Source organism: Periophthalmus magnuspinnatus, chromosome 22 (assembly GCF_009829125.3).
Source record: "Periophthalmus magnuspinnatus isolate fPerMag1 chromosome 22, fPerMag1.2.pri, whole genome shotgun sequence".
Classification (NCBI taxonomy): domain Eukaryota; kingdom Metazoa; phylum Chordata; class Actinopteri; order Gobiiformes; family Gobiidae; genus Periophthalmus; species Periophthalmus magnuspinnatus.
In genome coordinates this window covers 15,758,029-15,780,411 of record NC_047147.1, presented here as the reverse complement: position 1 = coordinate 15,780,411, position 22,383 = coordinate 15,758,029, and the positions used below count along the sequence as shown (strand labels likewise).

At 42.1% G+C, this 22,383-nt stretch overlaps 1 protein-coding gene across 3 annotated transcripts; it reads right to left on the bottom strand.

The window, feature by feature from the left end:
* Positions 1 to 78: 78 nt before the first annotated feature.
* On the bottom strand, positions 79 to 22,335 carry rtn1a (reticulon 1a). Of its 3 annotated transcripts, XM_033988493.2 has the most exons (9): positions 21,908 to 22,335; positions 8,933 to 9,580; positions 7,829 to 8,416; positions 1,978 to 2,185; positions 1,203 to 1,341; positions 1,062 to 1,131; positions 931 to 977; positions 795 to 853; positions 79 to 704 (listed from the first exon to the last, which is right to left on the bottom strand). In XM_033988493.2, the coding sequence occupies exons 1-9, from the start codon at positions 22,128 to 22,130 to the stop codon at positions 662 to 664; spliced, it is 2,025 nt and encodes a 674-aa protein (XP_033844384.1). In that variant the 5' UTR covers positions 22,131 to 22,335; the 3' UTR covers positions 79 to 661. The 3 variants fall into 3 exon arrangements, with proteins under 3 accessions (XP_033844384.1, XP_033844385.1, XP_033844386.1); XM_033988494.2 differs by lacking the exons at positions 7,829 to 8,416; positions 8,933 to 9,580; positions 21,908 to 22,335 and adding an exon at positions 5,447 to 5,729; XM_033988495.2 differs by lacking the exons at positions 7,829 to 8,416; positions 8,933 to 9,580; positions 21,908 to 22,335 and adding an exon at positions 3,542 to 3,609.
* Between the last annotated feature and the right edge of the window lie 48 nt (positions 22,336 to 22,383).

Here is a 22,383-nt window from a genome sequence, read left to right as displayed (position 1 = left end):
GGAGCTGAGCCTGAATTTGCATGGCGGTTTTCAGCACTTGCTGAAGCAGAATGGAATTGTATAGAAACACAGGTGGACTTACATCTAGGAACATTTATTTTCTTGTAATTAAATACATACTGTAAGTGCAAATAGTTAAAGAGTCCAGGGTCTTGAAGAACTACAGAGTATAGTTAAACATAGTACAAAGTTGGACGGTTATTCAAACAAGCCAAATATCACCAGATACTCCTTGTCTTAGTACAACAGTACCTCAAACAGTGTATTGTTGCTTATGAATATACAAAATCAAACTTTACAGTTACCACATCTATAAGACGCTTATTGTTGAGTTATTTTGTGCTTGGCAACATCAAATGGAAATATGTTGACATTTAGCTTTTCTGTTGGCATCAGAGTGCATGGACACAAGCTGCTCTGGGCCTAACATCCAGTCTGTGGTAAGCACTGCAAAGCAAAAATATAGCATGAAAACTGCACAAAAGATCAATTTTATCCAAGGCTTGACTTCATGCACGTCATAATAAGCAACACAAATGTTATCTTTTTATCCTCAAGTTGTGTCTATAAACAGATGTAATTGTGATCGTGTTAGTGTGGAACTGCTCGACAGGTGAAGTCCAGTGGATTAACACAGAGATGACTCTTCTCTGATGTAGCTCTACTCCTCCTTCCTCTTGGCCCCAGGAATCTTTGCTTGGATTCTAGACACAGAAAATTTAAAACATCACAATACATTTTGGAAATGGATGTGTGCTTTGCAAAAAAGTGTTTTAAAAATTATAGTGACTCACTTTCCCACCACACCATTGACCTGTGTCCGTATCAATCCAACATACTGATCAATCTGCGCCTACAGTACGAGAATAACAGAATAAATGAACCTTTAACCAAATCAGACTTGGGCTGTGAGCACGGCTGGCCACCTACCTGATGCTTCTCATAGACTACAGGCATGGTGAACATGGAAACCACTCCTGGAGAAACAAATGAAGGTTAATGACGTAAAACTGCCACAAAGAAAAAAAAAGAAAGAAATTAAAATATAAGTCGGAGCTCACCAAGAATGAGAAGTGTGAGGCCATTGAAGAGAGCACCCACATAAGTGAGGAGCCACATCAGAACAGCAAACTAAAACATACACAAGCATTGTTTTAAAGTTTGACTCAAGGACTCTGATAATAACTCTGAATGAGACCCACCTTGAGTGAATCGACCAGGTCCTGCACAAGAAACAGGCGGCGCAGCTCCTTCATACAGGTGTTGGTGTACAGCAGGATTTTGTCTGCGTATTTGCTGATCTGGTCCTGGGACAGTGTCATTTCAATCTCCAGGTAGGCTCTGGTGTGACAAATTTATGAGGTGAAACTATGCAGCTCATGTCATGTTTTTTAAAAGTGATGGGTGGTAAGACTTAATTCTATCCAATGAGGTATAATAAACCTAGAAAAATCATTGTCACACCCAGTAGCCATGTTCTGACTGTTATATTCTACACAAGAACTTATAGAGAGCTGGACTTTTTATTTATAAATTTCTCTTAAATTATTTGATAATTGGACTTTTCCATACCATAATAATGTGAACAAATCTTGTTTTTTTTTACATTTTAGGAAATACATTCTCTTCTAGACATATTTTGGTCTGAAGTAAACAGAATAATTAATAAATATATTTTTGGGCTCAGTATTTATTGTGTGTACATTTTCTTTCCAATAGTGGGAAGAGTTTAGTTATTTTGTTGAGATGCAATAAGATTTGAGCTGTAAAGGGTTAAATATGTCACTTACATGATTAAATATTGCTTAATTCTGCTATTAATTTGTTGCAGCTCAGGCCTTTTAATGATATGGTTTATTTTAAAAATGGTTTACTGGGATTAACCTGCTTTATTGTAATTGTGTCAGAGGATGGACACGTTTGTGCTAAAGTTAAAAAAAAAAAAAAAAAAACTCCATTTGAATTCTTCCAACTCACTTGAAAGGATGTCCTTCGTCAGTCTTCTGCACGGCCTGGAGCACAGACTTGTAGATCCTGAAGCTGATGGTGGCAGAGAGGGCGGCCAAGGCCAAGTACGCTGCCACACTGACCACACTGAACTGTGTGAGGGAGAAAAGCAGCAGGAGCACACTGCTGAACACAGCTCCAGATTGTTTCACATTCCTCCAGTAAAGCAGGTCCATCGCTACGAGAGACACAAGACAAGACCTAACTGAGTATTCTACTCCACATTGGGATCAAAGAAACAACCAGCTTCAGTAAATTCAATATTGGGATTCTTACTGTGTGCAGGAAAATAAAGTAATACAATGACAGACTGTTAAAACAAGAAGAAAATGATTGACGTTAGATACTTCTGCTTCTCATATTGACAGAAAATGTGTAAATGTAACAATACTGTACTAAAATACATCATCTCAGAATAGTATGGCTTTGACTTGAACTTCAAATCTATGGGTTTCAGGATGATAAATAACTAGGATGATTAACAATTTAAAAACTAAATAATTATAGCTTTTAATAATAAAAAGTCCTCAAATCCTCCAATATCATCTATAACAAAAAACTCATGAAAAAAGCTTCAAGTTACCTGTTAATCTAAAAAGGTTTAGCCCTACAACTTTGGTCTGCATTACTATTGATTTTGAGGCTTAGTCCTGGTGGAAATCTGGTTTAGACCTTTAAAAATATCCTTCTTTTTTTCATTTGCCCAGGTCCTAAACACAGGGCCATATGACCACACTTTTTCAAAGAGTCAGAGCCCCTTGTTTGAGCACAGTGCTGTGCTGCACATTTGTTATAAACACGCTCCAACCTCACAATGGTACACCTGCGTGGTTCTCACTCTCTTTCACACGCACACACACACGCACGCACACACCCCCACACACACACACACACACAGCTGCTGCCTCTGGGACCTGTGATGACTGGCCAGCACTGGAGAGTGAGAGCACAAATAGAACACTATCAGCACTTTGATAACAGCTTGGAGTGACCTGCACAAACATGAGAGAGTGAAGTGACCGGGCATCAGAGGTGTCCCTACTGTCACTGAAATGTGACCCATGCTGTATCTATAGCACATGCCTCAGTCTGCTGTGGTTGCCCTCACAACTTCCAACTGAATGCTCTAAATCAGGATGAGACATGTCATAATAAGTGTCAGTTCTAAATCATGAGGTTGGAGTTAGCATGCTCTTCTCTCTCTCTCTTTGTCTTCCAGTTCTCCTGGGTTTTATCCTCTGTGGGCTGCCTGCTGGTCGGAGAGCTCTAATTTTAGCTTTGGAGCTGTGAGCAGTATAGTGATGACGGCCATTTTTACTCTGAGCCAAAAGGAATCTAGTGGAAGTCATTGTGGCTAAAAGAGTGACTGTCTAATGTTGTAAGAGACAAAGCTCTTGGATAGCTCAGTACTATGTACTGTAGGCTGTACAGTTCATACATTAGCTCTGCCCCCACAGGTATGCCTGAGTTCTGAGGGCTCACAAGAAAGACTTGCGCAGCATGATGAAAATGACAGACAGAAGGAAGTACTGACCTGTGGCTCCCATGGCAAACAGAGAGAGGCAGCTGCTTTATCCACAGACAAAAGGAGAGCAGGGGAAGGGCTGGCTGAAAAGAGGGGTGGGGCCACACACACAGCAGCTAATCAGAGCAGCTTCTTGAGAGAAGGGCGGACAAATAGGTGGGGTTACCAGAGAAGCACATTTTGTCACAAACACTTCAGCAGCTTTGGTGACGCCCACCCCAGACTGTGTCATCAGTGTACACACCCTCAGTCTTCTTGGTTTTAGGATGACCAGAGATGCCTGCCTGATGCAGTAACCATGGTTACTCCCCTTGTCCAAGGCAGAACAGTTTGGGACACATTTATCTGAATGCCACTCCTTTCACTGAGCACATGTCCAAAATGCAAACTAATCAGAACAAGCATTAGAGTTTCATCCTCTCCATTGTGATCTATGCCATTGTTATGTTGTGGCAGTGATTGAGGCCAGTCATTTGAGATTTGAAATAAGTCGTCTTATTCAGGTAGTGATAGAGGATGGTAAATGCACTGCACACCTTCTGCATAAACCTGAGCAGAGAGCTCCCAGTGGCAACTGGGGAAAAAGGCAAACACATCCATAACATCACATCTACAAAATGCAGTGTTTGAGTTTATATTTGAGTAAATGTGTCCATAGCATGTGCAGACAGAGAGTGAGTTTGGCCACTTGTGTTGCCATTATTATCCATGAGATTAAAAGATGCACATATGCAAGTCTGAATGTCTTGACAAACCATGTCTCTGCAAGGCTTGTCACAATAACACAACATTGACGTAATAACCCAAAAGCAGGATAATCCCAGTAAACTGGTTCTAAATTAACCATGTCTACAAAAAAAAAAACATGACCTGCAATATATAAATAGCATAATGACTCACTTAAGCAGACGACAAGTATCTGTAACAAGTCAAGCTATTTATGCATTGAAGTACAAAAAATATTTAAAACTTCTTTACTAAGGCAAGCAAAAATAAATTGATTCCTAAAAATATGGTTCTATCTCACATTTAATAAATAATAAAAATGATCCTGATTTTGCAGACAGTTCAGGATAAAGTTATACCTGTACTTAAATTACATCTGTCAAAACAGTGACGCAGGGCCTGGATATGAACTGGACCTAAAGTGTGAGTGATGTGTGAGTGTGGGCAGGTCAGTTAGTTTCTTATTCAAGTATTTATATATAGTGTGTCTCTGTAAAGATGATGTGTGGCTTGAGAAGGCTTCTTGCATTTTTATCCCTGTGATTGTAAGGCTGATGTGCCTCACTGCAGCTCTCTGCTCGAGGACAATGACTAAACAGAAAAATGATCAGGTACAAGGTGACGCGGCATCAGGCCAAACAAAGGCTTGTGACTCAGCGGTTCATCTAAGTCTTTCCATACAGTAAAGAAGACTCACAGCTTTGTCCATAAGGCTGCACTCTGGAAAGACAGGACTGGGATGTTTGAGCTTACACCGCAGTATTATACAGATAGACATAGTGTGTGTCCGAGAGACGCCATCTTCTCACAGCTCTTTTATTGGGGCCAATGTGTTGCAAAGCCCCGGATGAAGGCTGCTCGGTGCCATGGCAGCAGCACAGAGGCTGATGTAATGAGGATGGGTGTGCCCTGGTTACCATGGAGACGGTCTGTCAGGACGGTCCTGATGCTGCAGCCGCCTCCTCAGACAAAAACAGACTGAGCCCCTTGTATACTACAGCTAGCGAAAGGCTAGCCACGCCTTAGATGACAACAGCTACAGATACCACACAGACATTTTTTCCAACCGTCTTCCTCGCAGTCCTAAACATAATGAGGTGTATAGGCCTAAAGATCATATAATAAACCCGAGCAGCCCCCACACAGAGCCTGAGCACAAAAGCATAAATAGAGATGTAAAAGGCGTACCCTGGCCCTTCCAGCCGCTCCAGGAGCCATTTTTCTTGCTGCTGTCTGCGGTGGCCTGCATGCTGCTATCTCCGTCCACTGGCTCTGTTCTTCTGTGTTTGTCGTGGTTCTCTCCCTGTTCGGCACCAGCGCTCACTCACTCATCTCAGAGAGGCATGAATGGTGGAAAGAGACGCAGACGCAGGCACGGAGTGAGCAGGAGGGAGGAGAGAGGCTTGGCTCAGATACAGGATCACTGATGCTGTGAGGCTGCGCTGATGCTGCTCAGTCCACAGCGAGTGATGGGGGAGGGTGCTCCGACTGCTAACACCACAGTGTTGCTGCAGAGAGCCGCCACGCAATGATTAAGAGCCTGAGGGTGCCAGAGGGTAGGCACTCCCAGGATCAATGCACACATGTTTGGTATACAAGCAGAATGCACACGTTCGGGGCTAAAGAACTGCCCTCCTCTGTGCAAATGTAAAAGAGACTTCCAACCATAGAGCTCTTCAAATATTCTGATGTCTTTTTACTTTTTTCCATTCCAGAGGTAGGTAGACATAAGCCCATGTTACTAAGCACAAATCTGGCATGCCTCCAGCTCTTTTCTATCCTGTCTCGCCATAGAACTCTGCAAATAGTTATTTCCACTTCAACTAACACATCATTTCAGAGTGCTTTTGTTTCAATAATTCATCAGCACAGAGTAGTCCCAGTGGAGTGTGTTAAAATGCATTTAGGTTTATCAAAAAAAAGCAATATCACCCACTTAACACTGATGACATCAGATACCCGGCATAGTCTAATGATGACCACACCTCACACCGTCTGTTCAAAGCGGCTCTATCAGGCCAGTACTCAGCATGGGCAGCCTTAGCATGCCATCCTTACTGTCACTATGGAAACGGATGAAAAGGCGGACACACGCAGCTTTCAAAACAAATTCTCCTATGTGCTGCCTATATCCAGTGAGTAATGAGTTTTGTGTGGCGCGCCCTCTACTGGTGTGTGGAGAAACACAAGTGACCTGCTTTTGCGTTTTTCTAGAATCTTCTGTCAAGAGGGGATATGGGGGATTGTGGGAGGAAGGAGGGTGGGGGTCAATACAAGTGTATAATCTGAGTCATCATCACCTCTATTTGCAAATAAATATAGAAATCAATACACCAAACAAAAATAGATTAGTCAACATTATTTCCTGATGCCAATATCCATCTATGACAGACATCAGATGCCATCAGGCAATGAGAGACCATCCTGAAATAGATTACAGGGGAAAGATTACTAACTTGGCTTATGCCAGATTGATATGTGTAGCACTCTGAATTGAGTCCTACACTTTCTCAAAACAATTATTTGAATCTGATTGGTCGAAGCCTCACAACAGCGGAACAAGCCGAAAACTAAACTTTTGTTATAACCCCTTGAAAGAAGAGACACCTTCCTTGTCCACAAATGCACAAAGCACTTACTTTCTGCTCATTTTCCCACACAAAATAGTCCATAATGATGCTACAGTAGAATGACGTACATCTGTCAGCATTGCCATGTTTATTTTAGTTCACTTGGGCGCTTGGCCTTTAGCTTCCGAACAAACCTAAATATTGCTCTGTGATTGGTCCACCCAGTCAATTAACCTTACAGCAGGCATGGATCTATTAAAAACTGTGAACTCACAAATATCCATCTTGCTGTGAAAGGTTAAAAGACTATTGGGCATGTCAAGATTATTTTTGCTCGAATTGTGCTCACGTACCTGCAGGGGGCAACACACTTACTGAAATTAAAATATGCTCAGCCACAGACAGACAGAGGCATCTTCTCAAAGTAAAGTAAACATTTGGATTTAGTCATTGTTTTGATCTATTTGAAAGCCCCAAATCACTTCATTGAAGACAGCTGTGGTTACACATGCAATCAATATCTGATTTTTTGAGTTTTAAGATTGTTAAAATGACATATAAACAGCAAAATTATCAGATTTACTTCTGACCATAGTATCTCTGATTACTCACATCAGATTTTTCCGTTTGCATCCCATTTAAATATTTTTAAAGGTCCAGAAAACACATAATACTACGATTTTGGTGTGCGTGAAAACAAACGCAGTGAGGTATGAATCTCTTTATTTGTAAAGATTTCAGCTCGAAGTCAGGATTCCCATTCATTACCAAAATGACACAAAGGAAAAATATGATCAAGACTGAGGTTTGAAATATGACCAACTATCTACAACAGTCTATCCAAAAACAATGACTAACTTCATTCACTTCAACCCAATTCAAAATTTGGTAACTTAATCAAGGAGTTAGCGTTTAACTCAACTCCACCTTAATTTCACAACAACATCTCAAAAGCTAAACTCATTAGGCCTGAGTCCCTATAGGGAGTAGGGTTATTTACCTTTCTCTTTGTTGAATCCTTGGAAGAAGACAGCAATGTTGGTTTTCTTCACCTCTCCCTTTTCCATGTCAGCTGCTGGAGCTTTGTTGGCTGCCCTCACCTCAGGGGTTACGGCGGCAGTGGGTGGCTTCGCTTTAGGACGTTCCTCCTCAGTTTTCACTTGGACTTTAGCCTTCTCTGCACTCATGGACTGGACCGGCTCCGCAACAGCGCAGGGGGGTGTGGTAGTGGTGGGCACCAGGGGGGATGGCGGGATGTGTTTGGGACCCCCGAATCCTTGCTCTCTTTTTGGGCTCTCCTCGGACGCAGACTCGATGAACAGGTCACTGTCCAGTTCCGCCTCTCTCTCCTCTCTCAAGATACTGTAGGTGGGAGGGGCAGCGTGGGTACCCGCCAGGCCCAGCGCTCCTTTGGGGTGCAGTGGGACGTGGTCAGAGGGATTGCTAGGACTGCTCCTGGGTGCCTGGCTGAATGGGTTTGTGCTTTTCTTGTTGGTCTCCTCTGAAACCAACTCAATCTCAGAGTCTCCGCTCTCTGCACTGCTGCCATCATGCGTGACCACTGCCGGTTTTGCTGGAAACTCTTTATCTAAGGGCACAAAATACAACACATTTTACTTGCATTATTTCTTTAAATGTGTATGTGTAAATTTTACAAGGCAGTTATTAATTTCTAACTTATCAGGTATATGTTCAAATGTGATCTGATGTTAGATCTCTTTTCAAAGCCTAACAAAATCCATTTCCTCCATCCAACCCTATTGTCCACTTATGTTGTACGTTTACTCATATGTTTGTCCAACATTAGACCATTCCTGGGTATTGATTTTTACCTGGGTATTGATTTTTTGATAACCCTAGTTCTCACCTCAGCATCCTTCTATAAATATTTTTACTATCCTTTCCCTGAATATAACCAAACCATCTCAATCTGGAAACATCTGTCTTTAGCTTCCAAACTGTTCTTAATCCTAATTCTCACCCCTCCCCCTCGGTGGTTTATAAAATTGTTGGGTTTATCTCTACTGATATGACAAAAAACATTCTCTGGTTGAATTGGTGGTTCGAGTTGATCATGTGGTTTGTTTTACTGCAGTATACTTACGTGTTGGTGATGCATTAGGAGTAGACGCAGGGCTCTCGTCCTCAGGCTCTGACAGGGTGACCGTGGGGACCCCCTTCACTCCCACACTGAGGATGTTCTCAGTGTCAGAAGCACTTGCTGGGACAGGACGCTGCTGGGACTCCATCTTGCCCTGGGTTGGTTTAGATTCTGTCAGGGTAATCTTCACGGGACTGGCTTGTGGCGTTCCCCCCAGGTTCCTGTATGAGCGGTAGTCAGACATCTCCTCATCAGATGGCTCTTCCACGTAAGGGAAGGAGTGTGAACCTAAAGCAGGACCCAGATTTTCCTCTTCATCCTCCTCCTCCTCCTCTTCCTCCTCACCCCTCCCTGGGCTCTTGTCCATGTAGCCTCCCAGAGCATCACATCCAGGAGAGTCTAAGAGGCCATGCTTAACGCTGTGCTCCTCTCCATGGCTGATGTCCATGTAGTTGTATGATTTGGACATGTCATCTAGCAGGTCTTTCTTGGTACTGAAGCTGTAGTCTGTGGAGGAGGCCTTGGAGGTCTCAGTCACATAGGGGGAGTCATAGCTGGTCGTGTAGCTCTGATTCGACATCAGGGAGGTGTACACATCTCCATCATCATCATCAGTCAAACCCTTCTTGAAAAGTCCGGACATCAGGGCATCTGTAAAAAGAACAACAAAAATACAATATAAACATACTATAAATGTAGCATAATAGTGTCTATTATTACAAAAGAGCACCTTTCACAGCCTTATCAGTACTCATTGTGGCCATATAATACCAGTTGGCCATGTGACAGGAAATAGTCTTCCTGATACCCAAAGTAGTCCACTCCCTTAACTCTTGCCTGTGCATTTCTCTCCCTGGAGGGTGGTGGGGGGCACTGAGGCTGCAGTAACATGCTCTTTACTCTATTCAGTGTGGTCTGAATATATGGTCACTGTAAGGTCCATCACTGTCTACTAGTCTGTATGGAAAATTACAAAAAGGTAAATGGTAAAATGATAAAAATGTTCTCAGTTTAAAATTCCATGAGAATATGTGGTTTCACAGTAACAACCTGTGCTAGATTCCTCTTATTGCAACATTAAAATAGCCTCACTGGATTTTATTTTCAAGTATTAATTTGTTAATAACATTCTGGTAGTTATTAGCCACTGACAAAGCACAGTCTGCAATGGGAACTGTCAGGTAAGAGCAGTAACTGACAGAGCAGATATGATGTGACCTGGATGTTGTGTTTACTGCCCCATCTCTCTGTCTGTGCGGAGCAGTGCTGCTGTGTGAGTGAGCTATAAATAGTGTGGGTCCAGCTGCTGGGCTGGATGTGGGCCCGAGGAGAGAAAGGGACAGAGCCTCACCAGTGTGCTCTTTGTGCTCCTCCTGCCTCATGCTTTACTCACATTAACAATATATCAGATTGTAGAATAATAACAGGAGCACACACCCAGTGTTACAGGAGGTGGGGGTGGGAGGGTAGAACACAGTGGAAAAGGTTTAGGTTGGAAGTCTCAATTCGTTATTGCTAAAGAAGCTACTCTGTATTGTCTTGTCTTCTTTATATGTTTTCACTGTAGAGTGAATCTAGTGATTGTTCCCAAACTGAGAAGTCACTTTATGACAAGAAATATTCAACAATTCAAAGCATTTAGAAAATAATGATTTTGGTGCGTAATTGCTATATAAGGCTATTTAATTAGGGGGACAAGTCAGCGATTTGTCTGCCTTGCAGTAAACAATAATAAACAATAACATACACAAAAGTATCTAGTATCATGTAACTAGTATCAAGTAACTAGTATCAAAAATTGCGTTTAGTCAGCTCTAATTTCCAGTGAAAACTCCAAGAAAAAATATTGAAAGACGTGTAGGAGCCATATGATATGTTAGTTGCCGTGGCAATGCGTAAGGGGCGGGGTTCACGTGGGCAAGGGTGACGTACTGGGAGGTACAAAGGCACCGGGTTTCCTGCTGTCTGACAGGTGGAGAGGGGAGACGCCGGGTAGCCGTATTTTTCGTTGACCGCTTTATTTTTCTGCTTGTTGCCATACCAGTTTCTGTAGGCCTACAACTTACCATCTTTGTATGTGTAACCTGCTTAGACACTGGAACCAACTGATTAAAACACCATAAAACGCACTTCGTGAGTCATTCAGTTCTTCCAAATAATAGCGCGTCAGAACGAGGTACTGGACCCGGACTCCTCTCGAAGCGACACAGGCATATGGTCGCTACAATTTTTGTCAACGAAAAAGGCATTTAACTAAAGGGAAGCCAGCGCTCGCAATATTGAACACGCGCCAGGACGACGCTAAGTGAGTACAGCTGTGCCAATCAACAACGGGGCAACCAAACGCCATTCTGCGGAGTGCAGGTAAGCTCACCTGCTGCGTTGTCTGTGGACAGAGAATCCGTGCATCAAATACTAGACCTAAGTGTCTTTGTTTGTTTATGGACTTTGAAAAGGAAAATGCTTGGATAAGAAAGTTTGTGCGCTTTGGTGGTCAAGGCGCGCGCTCTGAGTGACGTCACGTTGCCGTGGATTAAATAATACGATGCCCTGGAGTTTCAATGATGATTGTGCCAATTTGTTGAAATGGAAAGTTATTAATCATACACTGTGTGTTTATATTTTATGAGTATATTGCAACGTTTCACTGAAAAGAAATGAATAAATAAAATTGAAAGAAAAATAACAATAAAATGAGCGAAACTAATGGTGCGGCCTCTCGGCCCGAAATGAAACCTGGAAAGCGTGAACGCAAACTCTCTGAAAAGGCACTAACGTATAAGGTGGAAAAACTACAAAATGAACGCAAAGGTCACGTGAATAAAATAAAAGGCTTGATACCTAGTATAAAAGCTCTCATGAAACAAAAGGAAAATGTGTATCAAGTAAAGGATTCTCTGGTGACATTGAATAAATGGTGCGACTGTGCCAATACTGTTCAGAGTGAACTTTTGCCTTTAATGCCTCAAGATGAAGTTGTCAAACAAAATGAATGGTTTGCAAGCATAATGAAATACACAGAAACATTTCAAAATGATGCAAAACAATGGATTGAGAACACTGAACAAAACTCAAATGAACAAGGTTTAAATGAAATGGATGAAATTACATGCACTGAACCAAGGGAAAATCCACAACGAAGTACACATGAACAAGTTTTTACTGAAAATGAAGAATTTATATGTTTTGAATCAAATGTGGTAAAAATGTCTGACAAGTTTTTAACAGAAGATGACGTAGAACCAGGAGACAGCGCTTCAAATGCTGGGAATAATAAAACCTCACAGTCCCTGCTCTCTACAGCCTCTTCTGCACGCCTAAAGGCTGAAGCTGAGCTAGCTGCATTAGCTGCAAGACAACAGCTACTCAATGAGAGACATGCACTAGAGGAAGAGGAAGAGCGGCTGCGAAAAAGGAAGGAAAAATTACAACTTGAAACTGAAATGGCAGAAAAAATGGCAAAACTGGAAATTCTCAGAACTCAAAGTATAACAAGTGGAAAAGGAACTTCAAGAGTATCAGATGGAATGAATTCCTATCTGAAACCGCCATTAAATGTGAATGCACCTATTTTCACACCAGCATCTGCAAAACAAAGTACAACAATAAACAAGCACAAAGTGCCTTCAATAAAACAGACTGGTATAGCAAATGCTACAATTACAACTAACAGACAAGGCTCCCAATGTTTAATGTACGGTGCAGAGCCAGTTATTTCACAGCATGGACAACTTGCCTCAGATATCGACACAAATGCACTGAATATGGACAATAAAAACTATGTTTTTGGTATTATGGAAAGACAAAATGAAATAACAACTTTGCTAATACAACAGCAATGCCTTGCAGCTCTGCCAAAAAGAGAGATCCCCGTATTTGATGGTAATCCTCTGAAATACCACACATTTATAAAAGCATTTGAAAATGGAGTTGAGAGGAACACGTCAAATGATTCTGATCGTTTGTACTTCCTGGAACAGCATACAAGAGGCCATGCAAAAGAACTAGTCAGGAGTTGCCAATACATGAATCCAGAACAAGGCTACACAAAAGCTAAGAGTTTATTAATGCAACAGTTCGGTGATGAGCAAAAGGTGGCGTCTTGTTACATGGACAAAGCTCTGTCGTGGCCTCCGATTAAAACTGAAGATGTAAAGATGCTGCAGGACTACAGCCTGTTTCTTAGAGGATGCTGTAATGCTATGGAGGATGTACAGTATCTCCATGATTTGGACATGCCTTCTAACATGTTAAGCATAATAAAGAAGCTGCCTTATAAGCTCAGAGACAGGTGGCGGAGCCACGCCTGCGAGCTCCAGGAACGGCAGAAACGAAGAGCTCAATTTCGAGATATTGCTGATTTCATTGGAAAACAAGTGCGCATACTCACCGATCCAGTCTTTGGAAACATTCAAGATCCTCCCATATTAAATAAATTAAACAAACCTAAGCCACAACTTCGATCGAAAGGTACCAGCTTTGCTACCACCGTCGGTCCAGCAGGGAACAAGCCTTGGTCTTCAAGAAATGAAAAGGAAATAAAGACACCGGAAGGTAATGCTTGCATCTGTTGTGGAGCAGGACATACATTGGCTAATTGTGCACAGTTGGGAAAAATGGCACATGAGAAAAGGATGGACTTCCTGAAGGAGAACGGTATTTGCTTTAGTTGTTTGTGCACAGGGCACATAAGCAAGCATTGCCGTAAAAGGTTGTCCTGTTCAAAGTGCAGCCTGAGACATCCCACTGTCCTCCACAAAGAGAGAAGGCCTGGTGCAATGAGTGAACGCAGCACGGAGGCTTGCAACATTCTGGTGTCGAGTGGCCTTACAGGGGCTGGAGACCAAGACTGCAAACTACCTATCGTTCCAGTTCAAGTTAAGTCCAAAATGGGAAGCAGAATAATTACCACGTATGCGTTCTTGGACCAAGGAAGTACTGCAGTGTTTTGCACTGAGAGCCTGCTACATAAACTTAACATAACAGGAAGAAAAGGGCATATTCTTCTACGGACGATGGGCCACGAGAAGGTTGTAAATAGCAACATGGTGTCTGGACTGGAGGTTGCGGCATTAGATGGAGAAGAGTTCCTCGGGTTGCCCAAAGCCTACACGCAGGAGTCCATGCCAGTATGTAAAGGAAATATCCCAACAAAAAGGGATATTAAGCAATGGCCTCACTTGAGACATATTCATTTGCCACACATCAATGCAGGAATCGAGCTCTTGATAGGAACCAACGTGCCAAGAGCTCTGGAGCCATTGGAGGTGGTTTGTAGTGTGGATGGAGGACCGTTTGCCACTAGAACGATGCTGGGATGGACAGTAAATGGACCACTGGGCGGAGGCGGTGAAGAGATGGACAGTGAGCAGCCAAACATAACTGTTAATCGTGTTTCTGTTGTTCAGCTGGATGAGTTATGGCAGCAGCAGTTTATAAATGACTTTCCAGAGAACAGTCTGGATGAGCAGCCTGCCATGTCAAGAGAAGATTTAAAGTTCATGGAATCCGTCACCACTTCTGTAAAACACCTGGATGGCCATTATCAGATCAGTTTGCCACTGCGGCGCAGCACCACTTGCATGCCAAATAACAGGAAAATGGTTGAGCAGCGTTTAAAACATCTCAAACTAAAGCTGCAGAAAGACCCAACATTTTTCTGTGAATACAAAATGTTTATGGAGGAGCTGCTGCACAGAGGTTACGCTGAGAAGGTACCCGAAGAGGAGCTGATTCGTGGAGATGGAAAAGTGTGGTACATCCCACATCATGGTGTTTACCATCCCACCAAAGGAAAGTTAAGAGTCGTGTTTGATTGCGGAGCTTCTTACCAAGGAAAATCATTGAATGCTCAACTCTTGCAAGGTCCAGATCTGACCAGCTCTTTGATCGGGGTGGTGACCCGCTTCAGAAAGGAGTCAGTGGTGATAATGGCTGACATTGAGTCTATGTTCCACCAAGTGCGAGTCACTCCCGACGATTTGGACCTGCTGAGGTTCCTCTGGTGGCGGGACGGTGATCTGGAGCTAGTACCTGATGTGTACCGGATGAAAGTGCACTTGTTTGGGGCTACATCGTCACCTAGCTGCGCAAACTATGCCCTCAGGAGATGTGCAGAGGACTATGGGCACCTCTACAGTCAGGATACAGTAAGCGCGCTGTATGACTGTTTTTATGTGGATGATTGCCTTGTCTCGGTGGCTACAGAGGAACAAGCACTCTTGTTATACAAGGAACTAGTCGACTTGTGCTCTAAAGGAGGGTTTTGTCTTACTAAGTGGAGAAGTAACAGACCTGCCGTGATGGATGCCATTCCTTTGCAACACCAAGCAAAATGCATGGAACTGTTTAACATGGAGTTGGATTCTGTGTTTGTGGAGAGAGTGCTGGGAGTGGAATGGTCTATCAAATCGGACTCATTCAAGTTCAATGTCAGGCTCAAGGATAGACCAAGTACCAGACGAGGTATACTTTCCATCATCGCCTCCATTTACGATCCTCTGGGAATGCTGAGCCCTGTGATTTTGACGGCAAAGAAAATCCTGAGAGACCTGTGCAGAATAAAGGTGGGATGGGACGACACTATTCCCGATTCAATCTCGAAGCAGTGGTCAGAATTCATGGAACAGCTCCACCTGCTGGAAAATTACAAAGTGAGTAGGTGTCTGAAGCCGCCACACTTTGGAGAAGTCTCCACAGCTCAGCTACATCATTTCTGTGACGCCAGCGAGAGTGGATATGGAACCGTAACTTACCTGCTGTTAAAGAATAAGAATGCTGAGCAACACACTGCATTTGTGATGGGAAAGTCACGAGTTGCTCCCCTCAAATCTTTGACCATACCAAGGATGGAGCTTATAGCCGCAACTATGGCTAGCCGTATGGATATGCTTTGTAAAAGGGAGCTGCAGATGGATCTTCTGGACTCAGTATTCTGGACAGACAGTGAGTCAGTGCTGAAATACATTCGAAATGAAACCTCACGATACAAAGTATTTGTGGCAAACCGGGTCTCACAAATCCTTAAGGCATCCAGTCCTGCACAGTGGAGATATGTGGTCACTGACAGTAATCCTGCAGACATAGCCTCTAGGGGTTTGAAAGCTGAAACACTACTTAAGCATCCTACGTGGCAGTCAGGCCCTCACTTCTTGTTACAGCCGGAGAGTCAGTGGCCTGTCAGTCCACAGAACATCGGTCAGCTTTCCCCTGAAGATCCTGAGGTGAAGAAGATTGTCACAGTAAATGCTGTACAGACAAAGGAGGAACCAGTGTCTCGCCTGGTTCAGTATTTTTCTACTTGGACGCGCCTTAAGAAGTCAGTTGCCTGGATTCTAAAGTTTAAAGAGTGGCTTCGGTCCTGTATGAAGGAAAGGAGAGAGTTAAAGTTGAGCTTAGAACATTCTAATCTCACGAAGGAGCAGCAGGAACGTACAGTGGAAGTGGAAATGCAAGGATACAGGAGGACACAGATGGCTTTCAGTCTTGATGTTGAGGATTTGTTCGTCGGGTGCAGATAAAAACAAGGACTAGCTGTCTGGACCGGCCCATCACAAAACTCTGTTTGCTGCAGGAGGCTGAGGCTGGCTAAGGACGTGCTGGCTTCAGTAGTATTTTTATCCTTTGATCTTGCCTTTTTGGACCCCTTTTTAAATGGCTCGGTTTTTTGTGGATTACTTTTTTGTGCCTTTGGACTCAAGACTTTGGACTTAAATCAGTTTGACTGAACTTACCATATGGGTTTGGACACTTTCACATGAACATTGTTCAGAGTGGACACTTAAGTGTGAGCATCATCAATGTTGTTTCTACATGTTTATGTCTCCTATTTGTATTATTGATTGTAATTGTGGTAATTATTATGTAATAATTAAGGGGCTGGTTGTGTAGGAGCCATATGATATGTTAGTTGCCGTGGCAATGCGTAAGGGGCGGGGTTCACGTGGGCAAGGGTGACGTACTGGGAGGTACAAAGGCACCGGGTTTCCTGCTGTCTGACAGGTGGAGAGGGGAGACGCCGGGTAGCCGTATTTTTCGTTGACCGCTTTATTTTTCTGCTTGTTGCCATACCAGTTTCTGTAGGCCTACAACTTACCATCTTTGTATGTGTAACCTGCTTAGACACTGGAACCAACTGATTAAAACACCATAAAACGCACTTCGTGAGTCATTCAGTTCTTCCAAATAATAGCGCGTCAGAACGAGGTACTGGACCCGGACTCCTCTCGAAGCGACACAGGCATATGGTCGCTACAAGACGGCTCAGTTTACATCGCTACAATGGGAGGCTGGAAGGAAAAAAATGGGACAGGATTGACAAAATCACACATCATTATGTTTTGACATCTTCTCCAACAGTTTTGACACTTCAAACTTGGCCAAAACACAAAACACATGTGCTATAAAAGATTATCAGTTTGATTTTAAATAAAAGGTTTTACGTGGTTGTGGTGATTTTTGAACAAAATGGCAATTTTTTGAAAAATGCAATCTTTCAGAAATATTCTTTAAATGGACACAATGGAACGTGTGTGCACTTTTCTGAGCTGGACTTAATGATGTTCAAATTAGGGCTTTGTTTTTAAGATGGCTCTAAAGAAAATCATAAAAGCCAGTCTGTTTGTTGTGGACTTGTGAAAGAATTTACAGAGGCTCTTCATATGTAACAATGTTACATACTCACTTCATTCTCATTTTCATTGTTTGAGCATTAAAAAATGTAAAATAATTGAAGATTATTATTATTCCTGCCCAGTAAATTGCACCTGGTCAAAAATTAGAGGCTGTCTCAAATTTAAGTTACATAACATCACCAACCTATGTTGCAGAAAGACTCTGTGGCACTCCAGGGAAAATTAAAATGCATCAGGAGACAAGAGGGAGCAGAGTCTATTTTTTCATCATAGACACTTAAAACTAAGCAAGTACATAGAGAATCTCCAGCTAGACAAAGACAAAAAATATTATGGTCCCGCCCTAAACCTCACAGAGTGTCAGCCATATTGGTTCAAACTTGAGTCATCAAAAATCTAGCCTTTGTACTTTAATAAACTTGTCCTAGGGGTTTTATCCACAGACTGAAAACTGAGACAGCATCATCAAGACATATCTGGTATCAAAAGTTTCAATTCAAAAGAATTTACATAAGGGGTGTGGTGTTAAAGAGCTCTTAACAGAGCTCTTAACTTCACAAATCTCTAACTTTTGCAAAAGCATTTGTGTATTTCAATGACCTGAACATAATGAGATGTGATTTAAACGTCTATCTTTAAAAATCTCTCTTCAGCGCCCCCTGCAAAAAATGGGACAGAAAAACTGTATTTGTCCTAAGCAAATGAAATTTGGTACACACACCATTTAGGTCATTCTGAATAAAAAAAGCCAGTGAAGACTGCGCCCTATATGCAGCCATATATGCATGACACTGTCATCAGGACATAACTGTGATCAAAAGTTTTTAAAATAATTTAGAATAAGTCTCAGGGTGTGGTCATAACAAAGCAGCATAAAAATTCTTGTAGTTTTGCAAACATTGTCAAATCTGGACAGACCCAGTGCATTTTAATGAGCTGGACATAATGACATGTGAAAAAGACATGAACAGACCCATGAAACAGAAACATTCATCTACTATGTCACACTGGAAATATTCAATCATGTCAAGCCAGGGTTGAGCGTGCCCTTCGCAGTTGCAAGGGTTGTGAGTGCCCTTTATCACTGCTTGCAGTTTTAATGTTGTTTTATTAATATGTGTTTCTATTGCTAATATAACAACTGTTGCTAATAATTATTATTTTTGATAACGCAATTGTTCAGCATTTCTACCCTTTTAATTGTATAATTATGCAAATTTGTATTTTTTTCCAGTTTTAACAACCCCAAGAAGGCTAACAACCACCTGGTGGAGGCAAATGAGTATCCAAATAAAGAATAAATAATTTTTAAATGAGCATACATTTATGCCAATTCTGAAATGATAATTTGATAAATAAATGTTTCTTTTATATTTTTATATCTGTATGATCCCTTATTCGTCCAGGTAGGTTCCACAGAAGTGGTACATGGGCCTAATCTATGTCATCTTATACTTGTTCTGATACAACTCAAGATCTGCCTAAAGCTATTCAGGAAAGGTTCATTTCCTTTTTATGAATGTGATTTTTTTCAGCATTGATACCTGCTCAAATGAGTATCGAGTTTTGATGGTAGACCCAAGGCTAAATTTAAGGTGCATGTCACAGGGAATAACTTGTTGGTAACAACTACAGTCTAAAAATATTACACCTTTTATAAAGTCAATTTGTACTGATTTGCATTTGTATGCACTATGCAGCTCATTAAAAATGAAATCACAAGCAAAACCACAAGGCTATACCACCTTGTCAAAGCCCAATCTCGTGTTATCTCAGCAACTAAGCATTGTCGAGCCAGTTAGTACTTGGATGGGAGAGCGCTGAGAAAACCTGAAAACACACTAGGGTGTCAGTTGTTCTAATGCTTACTTTCATCGTGTCCTTAGGCAAGACACTTCACCCACCATGTCTCCAGAGCACATGCATGGTAATGCTGGGGCATGAATGAGAGTGTGGTTGTGAAAGTAAATATGGGGCAATGGATGGATATTAAGCCATGGCAATGTTTACAGCAATGTTAAATAACACACACTATACCACCACATAAAGTGAGAGGGATTACACAGATAACCACCATATAAATACATAACAATAACAACCAATTATGATTAAGGCCGAATTACTATTATCATCATAATTCATCAAAGCAGTTTGCCAGTGTTCTTTGATCACATCCACACATATTTGCATAATATACACACATACAGTATTTCTTCTATTGTTACAGCAGTGCTCAGTGAGGCTGTTACAGCTGGATTATGTTACAAGGCTTCTCTTTCACTGCATGACCTTGTAAAATAAGTCTAGGTGATCAATGATAAAATAACATGTTCTTATATTTGATTCTTTTACAGTAAATGATTCTAACTTAAGCTGGACGCTTCACACACTGAATTTTGAATGATCCTGTTTGGTCATTAATGTTTCATGTCTACAGTGGTCTGTTGGGAAGGACAGGTCTGACTCAAGATCACTTTCATTGGATGAATGATATAACATTTAATCTTACCCTGTGCATTGGAGAAGGACACTAGTGGGATACTGAGCCTTAGCCTAACTGAGGAGCTGCCTGCAGATGAGAAGTAATGACATCTAACGGCACAAATCCATACAAACTTTCATTTCAGAGTAAAAGAACATTTTTAGCCCTTTGCCACAAACTGAGACAATGAGCCACTAGTCAATACAGGAACAGGGGTGCTGAAAGTAAGGGCAATAAGCATTGATTCAGGACTAATGGAAAAAAAAAATTACTTTTAGATTTTTTTTAACAGAACAAATATTGAGGCCCCATCCTTGTTGATTACTGCCCATTATCTGGTGAAAGTAGTGCTGTGTAATATTTGTGGTACTTTTCTTGTCGGAAGCCTGTCCACTTTATTCCAAAGCTGTCAGTCTAAAGCGAACTGAGCAGCATGGCGTTTCACTTTCCTGGAAGAGGCAGAAGACAGGACAGAAATTTACTGGCATTTGAGAATCTGATCACTACGGTATCCCTCCTCAGCCCTCGCATATGAGGTCAACACAAATGGATTTATTGATATGATAAAAGCAGTGTGGCCTTTAATCTAGCTGGTGTCTGCTTCTGTGTGTCTCGTGTTCTGTGTAAATCAGAAATTGAAAATAGTAGTCACCTCAGACAAAATAAGATACGGTGGCTACATTTGTTTGTTTGAGGCTATACTGCCTTGACAAAAGCCTTTGAGGATTATGGATTAAGTGTATGTAAAAACAGATTCCCTAACAAACAGTAGGCCTACTTCAATACAGTTAGCCCCTACCAGCCCCTCTGGGAACATGGAAGAGATCTCTCAAATGCAGTGTGCAGTCAGAGTAGCTATAGTGTGTTAAGTGCTTCTGTTCTTGAGATATAGAAATAGGCATGGGTGAATATAGCTGTCTCATGATGATCTAAGGAAAGCAAAGTCCCCTCAGCACTAGTTCAGCCCCTGCCTCACAGAGGATGTCTGCTGTTGTAAACAGAGTCAAATGAAAGTCAACATGAGCTGTTTACGTTTGTGTACAATAGTGCAATAGTGTTTTATTTTGACCCTCATGATTTTTGACATGATAGACTGTACATTTCTTTAAGGCATTAAAGGCACATTCAACAGCTATACACATATTAGAGAGTGATTATTTGTTGAGACAAAGTGGAAGCTTCATTAGCAGGGCAAAGATAGGCCAACATCCTTACAATGGAGGAGAGAGAGTGGACGCTACAGACTGGTCAAGCGGAAAATGCACAGTGCCTGTGTGACTTATTGTGCACAGCTCCCACAAGAGCAGAAGTGACAGGCTGGGTTCATCCTGCAACAGGACATAACAGAGTTTTCCTCTTATTCAAAGCTATTTCAGATATATCAAGCAACTAAAGCACTGATGCTAGACAGCTACGTCAAACTACACTAAAAAGTTGACTTCTTTGGCATTGCCTCAAGGCTAATGGGTTGAAGTCAAAGGCCTTGTGCCTAAAACAAAAGCTAAAATGTTTTGCTGATGTTACATCATTAATAAAAATACTTGAGTTGAGGACAGTTTAGTTAGTGGTGGGCAGCATTTTAAACAACAGTACACCTCCAATTGTTTCATAAAAATGTAAGACTCATCGAAAATATTGACGAATGTTTCAGTTGAAGATCCACATTTCTAACAAGAAGTTCTTTAGAATAAAATAATTTCAGATTTCAACAGAACTGACAAAAAGCCTGCGTAGACTGACTCAGACAGCGCTCAAACGATCCCCTTGTCCGCGCATTTTATCTAGCATATCCAGTTAGTCCATGGCACAAACTAGGCTGCACATTATGCTACAGTTAGCCTTAAGTGATTACAGCTCGTTTACCTGTAGATGCAGTTTCCATAGCAACGGCAGGCCTTTTTCCCTCGTCCTGGGAAGAACGAAATTGTTGGTCCAGGTCGCCTGTCTTCTCGTTGCCTTTAGGTTTAAACTCATCGTGCAGACCGTCAAACCGGCCCGGAGCGTTCCCGGACAGGCCGTTCTCCCCATAGTCATCACCAAACCACCTCCCTTCAGGTCCTATCTCCTCACTGGGTTGAGCAGACATGCTTATTGCTGTGTATACGGACAGAGGTTATGATGGCTGAGTTCTCAGTCAAATCGAATTCCGCGAGGATTCGGAGATGTGCACAGACCAGTGCGAGTGCTTGCTGGCGTCTGTTAGCTGAGGCGAAGTGGCGACACTACGGTCTAGGCGGTCGATGAGAAACCAGAAGAGTGAGGGTTGATTGTTTTAGTTCTGTGAGCCAGCGGTGACGTCATGGTGCCCGTGTGGCTTGGGGTTGGTAATGGTACTGGAG